This window comes from Limulus polyphemus, unplaced genomic scaffold (assembly GCF_000517525.1).
Source record: "Limulus polyphemus unplaced genomic scaffold, Limulus_polyphemus-2.1.2 Scaffold919, whole genome shotgun sequence".
In the NCBI taxonomy this organism is placed as follows: domain Eukaryota; kingdom Metazoa; phylum Arthropoda; class Merostomata; order Xiphosura; family Limulidae; genus Limulus; species Limulus polyphemus.
In genome coordinates, this window is record NW_013666529.1 from 237,303 (window position 1) to 244,635 (window position 7,333).

Sequence of the window (7,333 nt, forward strand, 5' to 3'; positions counted from 1 at the left end):
TACAGACACCATATAGTGTAGACTATAGAACTGAAACGTTATACTCGTTATCATTACAGACACCATATAGTGTAGACTATAGAAACTGAAACGTTATACTCATTATCATTACAGACACCATATAGTGTAGACTATAGAAACTGAAACGTTATATTCGTTATCATTACAGACACCATATAATGTAGAATATAGAAACTGGAACGTTATACTCATTATCATTACAGACACCATATAGTGTAGACTATAGAAACTGAAACGTTATATTCGTTATCATTACAGACACCATATAGTGTAGACTACAGAAACTGAAACGTTATACTCGTTATCATTACAGACACCATATAGTGTATAATATAGAAACTGGAACGTTATACTCGTTATCATTACAGACACCATATAGTGCAGACTATAGAAACTGGAACATTATATTTGTTATTATTACAAACACAGAATGAGACACATATTTACACTGTGTTTATAAGAATGTTATGACAGTTTTAATTTATCGAAAGCAAGAAATTTCAGCAGAGGGTGTTCATTAAAGCTAGCTACGTTTCTGTTATAGGCAGTGTTAAAAGTACAGTTTCGGTTTTATCCCCGCTTCCCAGGTCTTCTGGGATTGGTGCCAGAACGAGCCTGGGTCATTAGGAGGGTAATACTATCAGGACGTAGACATTAACAAAAAAGGTAATTCCTGTAATGCTTCTTTTGTAAGTGCACGAAAATGGGGTTTACTAATTATACAAGTGTCTTCTAACCCTTAGGTGATGTTTCAAATGGCTACTAAGTGCAACTTGAAGCGAGTAATTAGTTTCGGTTTTGACACTCCATACGGTATTAGTTTCCCCAGTCCGGAGAAACGCAAGAGTAGGATAAAAAGTAGCAAAGTATTCTGATCTGTGGGGTGACTAAAGAAGACATCAAAGAAGAAACAGGGGAGTGGGGGTATATACCCTTTTCATTACCAACAGCCAGGCGACCAGCTGTCGGTTTACTAACGAGCTGCACTGCCGATCAGTCCAGTCAGCCATTTGGTTCGACCACGTACCTCCTGACATTATACAAATGAAGGCCAAAGCTCGTGCGCATCCCCAAAGACAAACCAACGGAGCCACTGACTCTAGGCTCTTTACATGTTTGGAACAAAAAGTCGTGATGCTTTACAGATCGATGGCACGTGAAATATCGTGGAATTGCAAAATAAGATGCTACAAAAAAAAAAGAAGACTAATATGTTAAGCAGAATAGAAGAACGGAAAAAACCTCCTTCTATGAGAAAGAACTGGGTTGCTCGATATAAATTGTGTAGGGGTGGATGGAATATGGAAAAGAAAGTAAGAAAAAATGTTTATTCTGGAACTAGAGGCATCCATTTCAAACATTCCGTGCACACAGAAACAGCTTCTGGTATCAGATTAAAGAAAAATATACAGCTTGTACCGATACTCTCTTTATGACTACCAATTCCACTTTTAAGTATATTTTTATATATATATATATATATGTTGTTCTAAACACAATAATAAAGTTTGGGTTTCAGGCAGAGATACGCAGTTAGATCCCATTATAGAAAGACAATTTTAAAGTCATTATTTGATTACCAGAGTCATGTACATTGACAAAATTAGTTCCCCCTTTCTCTCTCCTGAACGTTTTGACAACATTCAATGTGAGGCTTAGGAAATCGTCACTAAGTTTACGAACCTAGGTTTATAAGAAGTTTTAGGTATCAAGAACTCACCTGTCATGATTCCGTTCGCAAGTTACGTCATCAGATTCACTGAATTTACGGCACACCCGTCAAGAACTGTAATCTCTTTACGTTTACGTCTGTTTTCACGAGCATTTCTTAAGACTAAACCAATGTACTTTAACACATTGCTAACCGAAGAATCCACTCATGTATCGTACGTAAAATAGTTAATAGTCAATGGAGGTTAGCTCGCGTGCGCAAGCTCAATTTTGGAGTTCAACTTTAGCGGTCCAAAGGGTCAAGTCTGGGAGAATAGCCTCAGCACGAGAGACTTTCTCTTCTCGTTATGACCGTGTGTAGTCGTTGAGACGGTGACCCGGGCTCGAAGGTGTTACTCTATTGTCAGCGCCAACTTAATACGTCATGCCAACAGGCTTACAAGGTGGAGGTCTTAAGTTCACGTTAACCTTCCACCCGCCCCCCTGCTCAACCTGTCTGCTCGAGGTGGTGCTCAGCAAGTGGCTCTACCCTCGGCAACCTGCCGCTACCACTTCCCAGCTGTTAAGACACTCCAAACCAACCAACCGGTCGTCGCCTCAAGGTTCGCGCGTCCTGAACTTTCCTTCCTCAGACCTGTTTCTCAAGGACCTGTCTCTTCTCCCCCACATCCCACGTTAATAATACGCACACAACTGGCTTTCCTTCGGCCCCACAAGTTTCTTGCTCATTCGATACACCCATGCGTGTTTAATCGGCGTTTATAAATCAAAAACAAAAACACACGTATACCATGTGATATAAAAAACAATAGACACAAGTTAATCTATTTACTCAGCAGAGGGCAGTGACGAGGAAGAAAAACGTCTCAACATAACACACAACACTAGAAAGTCCAAAGGTTACAGAGTACAAATCAAAACAAGCCACCACGAACAAGGCAACTCCATTCTTATCCCTAAACGTTCCTTCAGCTGCGTGAACTTGTCAGGGATCGACCACTAAGAGTCAGCCCAACGTTTCTCTAAATGTTATTAACATTTTATTAACTCTAGCAATAATGATTGTGATGAAGTGCAATTTACATGGGGGAGGAGTCGGGGGTTGAGGGGGTGGGGTGGAGCATGATCAACAGCACATTGATAAAACTACACACGACTAATTAACCGAGTAGTTAAACGTTACAATGATGTGTCATAAAACATATATTTTGGAATTTTTCACCCATTAGCTTGTTATGTATCGGATGATTTGATAATATATATATATAGTTCGTATAAGTTTATTTCGTCATCAACCACCCCCCCCCCCCATCTCTCAACGGCTCAGAGATAATTCAGTGGGCTTATAACGCTAAAAATAGAGCATAGATACCACAATGTGTAGCTTTGTGCTCTACAACAAACAAAGAAACAATATTACGTCATCAACACCATAATCGCTCTCAAGTAGCAGCACTTCAGAAGAAGGGGCTAACCTTAAAATGGAAAATAAAACTTGTTCTAAATAAATCTATATGTAAATAAAAAAACGGAAATACAATTCTAATAGTGATGGTTATACTTTTGATTCATATTTTGTTTCGTTTACTTATATTAAACCCCTTTTACTGGATGTTTAAAAATTATTTCGGTCATATACACAGATAGATACATATATACACGCTACGTCCATTATAGTGAGTTCAAACACCTTTTACCGGGTGTTTAAAAATTATTTCGGTCACATACACAGATAGATACATATATATACACGCTACGTCCATTATAGTGAGTTCAAACACCTTTTACCGGGTGTTTAAAAATTATTTCGGTCACATACACAGATAGATACATATATATACACGCTACGTCCATTATAGTGAGTTTAAACACCTTTTACTGGATGTTTAAAAATTATTTCGTACGTAATGCTACTTTTGTTATCTTATCGCCAATTGAGAGACTGAGATCCTGCGAAAATCACTGAAGCAGAAATAACTGCCGCTTGTTTAAACTTGAAATTGGATTTATCACTTTCGTTAATATTCATGATTATGATTTTTATTGAAACATGATTTTATCTAGCACTTACAAGTTAAGAGTGGCGTCATCTGATAGAAATGTTTGTAAGTTAATTTCGACTTTAATAACAAAAATAAAATATACTCGTCTTCGTCTAATTAAGCAACCAATAACATTATTTTCCACATCAAAACTCAAGTAATGTTTCAGGAAATAATCATCGTTTAAACTGGCCGGAATACTACTTTCTTGAGTACTTAAGAAGACTGGTCAGTGCTGAGAGTGAACTTACTTTCTTTTTTGGCACCTAAGTGGGGTTGTTCAATGTTCAGAGCGGGTTCTGCTTGACGTTCCGCTTAAGTAAGTACCTCAGGATACTGATCGGTCAATGTTGGGAATGGCGTTCTGCTTGTTTAAGTACCTACGGAGACTGATCAGTGTTGGGACTGATGTTTTGTTTGTTTAAGTATCTTAGTACGCTAGTTAGTGACTGACATTCTACTTTTAAGTAACTTAGGATATTGGTCAGTGTTAGGACTGACGTTCTGCTTGTTTAAGTTAAGCACCTTAGGACACTGGTCAGTATTGGGACTGATGTTTTGTTTGTTTAAGTATCTTAGGACACTAGTTAGTGACTGACATTCTACTTTTAAGTAACTTAGGATATTGGTCAGTGTTAGGACTGACGTTCTGCTTGTTTAAGTTGAGCACCTTAGGACACTGGTCAGTGTCGTGATTGATATTCTGCTTAAGTACGTTAGGATACTGGTAAATATCCGGTATGTCGTTTTGTTCAAGTACCCGAGGAGACTAGTCAATGTTGGTCCTGAGGTTCTCGCTCGTTTAAGTACCTTAGGGCACTTGTCAGTTTTCCCTGTTTAAGTACCAATCGAAAGAAGCCAATACTGAGACAGAGAACATAACATAACACTGAGAACATAACATATTACCAGATGTTTACAGTATGTATTGTTTCATTTATGAAGTTTTTCATATCATATTACTTATATTAACTTTACACTTTTTTAAACCACAATTATTTATTATTGCAAAACAGACACATTTGGAACTTTAAAGTTCAAGAATGATTTTGTTTTTCTTGTGTGTACCTCTGAATCGTTCCTATATGCGCTTTATTATAACGTATTTAAATGTTTAAAATCACAGCACCACCCCATTAGTAATGTAATATATACGAAATGATGCAGTTAAAAAAAAAAGTCTTCATGTCGCCTTCATAAAAAAGGAACAGCTTTTTTGCGTCTATTTTTCTTTATCTTGTCATAGCTATATGGTATAGCTATTCGTACACGTTAAAAGAAACGACCACTATTATGAAATGTTAGTCGTTTTTACTTTTCATATTCCAAATATAGATTTTTCCAATCGCAAGGAAAATGAATTAACAGTAAATGTTAAACACACATTATTTTATGACTACTAGTAAGAGAGACGAGGCAAATTTAGGTTACTTGCATACGAGATTATTTTTAAATACAAGACTAACATTTATTTTAAACATTTAAAAACGCGAAAATAAGTCAGACGAATAAAAAAGCCAATGAAACTGCACTGTTAAAAGATGGGTCCTCTGTTACAATGGCTTCTTCATTATAACCTTGAAATTCTATAGGTTTTGGTACGTTTATAACCTGTTTTTGTTTGCTCACCGTGCCCGACTCCTAAACAATATAGGCCTGAAATTTCACGTGGTTTTCATTGACCATTTTTTAATAAATTTTAATGAGTCAAAATAACAATGAACTTGATATATTATTTTTGCTTTTTCGAAGATTAGATTAGAATATTTCTTGTTTGATGCTTAGATTCACGATACAATTTGCCGCTAGTTGATAATTACAATTTCTGTAAACCCATCTTCGGTTGGTGAAGTGACAGAATGAACAAAATTTAATTGGTTCTCATGACTGTAATCTCCACAAATTCTTCTGTTCGCAAAAAAAGCTTGGATTCTAGTTTCCTTTAACTTTGACCCTTCCGACATAATACTCGTAATCTGTTTAATAGCATATCTTGATGAGATGACCTTTAAGTCAAGGTCGTAAGAGAGACTTAAAATAGTTGAAGAAATGTCTTAACTCACTATTGGTGACCTTTGGATTAAGAGTAAAGAGAGTTAAAATAAAATTGTTAAAAATAGTAGTTAACCATTCTTAACGAACTTTTATGCCAAGGTCAAATTAATCAGTTGTAAAACGAAGACCATAACCATTACATCAGGGAAAGAGTCCTGAATTATTTTACATTTTTTTGCTTATAATCTCCGGGATTTTTATTTCAAACAACATGAAAATCTTTTGTGAGTAAAACAAACGTGAGGCGCTAGGTGGAGCTTTTTTGACAGTTTTTTTTTGGGGGGGAGGGGCTCCTTTGAAACTAACGATTTTCAATAAAACTAAATTGCTTTTAAATGAATAATTTTTGTGGGGTTAAACTAAGAGTGAACATCTCTTGGCTTATCTACTGGTCACTACTGTTTACAGTGTCCACTCTTCTAAACTTATTTCGTCTTTGAACATATTTTCCTGTTGTGTCCAGCTCTATCGTTTTTCCCTGTGCTTTCCTTAAAGTCCATACATACACTGTGAGCCCTCCTGGCTCTTTACCATTGCCCGTTGTGTGTTTACTTACACGTGCAGGGTATGCGTATGTGGGTACTAAAACCAATGACCACTCGTGAAATGTATACACGCAGGTCATAAATTGTGGCAAAGGGTACTAAAACTGGACATTACAATAGAGAGAAAACAGTCGAGTTTCATTTTCACAGCACATTTTAAAGGAAACACTAACATTTCCGCCCAGTTGGGTTGTTGTTCACTTCACTTGTGACCCCGACTCACTGTAAAGTCATAAAACAAAGTTAGCATCTCATAGAGACCTGCTGTAGGTATTTATTCAAATGTCGCACAAGGACATGGAGTTGTTAACATATCCGTAAACGGAGATTGCTTGTAAAACTAAGGGATCCTTTCGTAATTTCCACCCCTTCTTTTCAACCCTACGGGTTTTGGGCGTTTCAAATATGTTGTTCGTTTAACGTTAACTGAATAATTCTGTTAATTCCTAGTCTGTGTGCCAGATTTCCGTGATTCAACATTATGTTAATTTATTTTTATTTTTTTTCATCCAATGAGCTTCCACTATATTTTGTAAGTATCTGTACGTATTGTTCTATTTACATATTAGCACAATTTTACAAAGGCTGCCAACGAAGAGTTGTACGCCCAAAGATAAGAATTTTTATACACTGCTATAATGACACCATGTGAATCTTCATACTGGTTTAATTCCCGTCTTCTATCAAAAACACCAGGGTGTAGTTATACAGCAATATATTAGTTGCAGCAATCCACTAGTTAAGATTTTTATCACCTTCAACTACCAAGACAAATACATTATCAGTAACCACACATACGAAATATACTGACAAATTCAGATTCCTGTCGACGATAAAACTAAAGATGTCATACAGAAAAAATCGTCGTCACTACAGCAAAATGATATTGCTGTTGAAGATAAAGCTGAAGATGTCATACAGAAAAGTTGTCGTCACTACAGCAAAATCAGATTCCTGTGGAATATAAAGCTAAAGATAGTACATTACTAGTAAAGTTGT

The 7,333-nt window shown here is 36.4% G+C and overlaps 1 protein-coding gene across 2 annotated transcripts in view; it reads right to left on the minus strand.

Annotated features, from left to right (window-relative positions):
- Positions 1 to 7,333, minus strand: part of LOC106461233 (B-cell lymphoma/leukemia 11B-like) — a 117,808-nt gene that overhangs the window by 34,412 nt on the left and 76,063 nt on the right. The window contains exon 1 of one of the 2 annotated variants that reach the window (XM_022388096.1): positions 1,742 to 2,661. The exons of the other annotated variant lie outside the window; for it this stretch is intronic. Coding sequence (XP_022243804.1) covers positions 1,742 to 1,748 — 7 coding nt within the window. The 5' untranslated portion in view covers positions 1,749 to 2,661. Of the gene's footprint in view, positions 1 to 1,741; positions 2,662 to 7,333 lie in introns of those variants that run through there. 2 annotated transcript variants of the gene reach the window in all.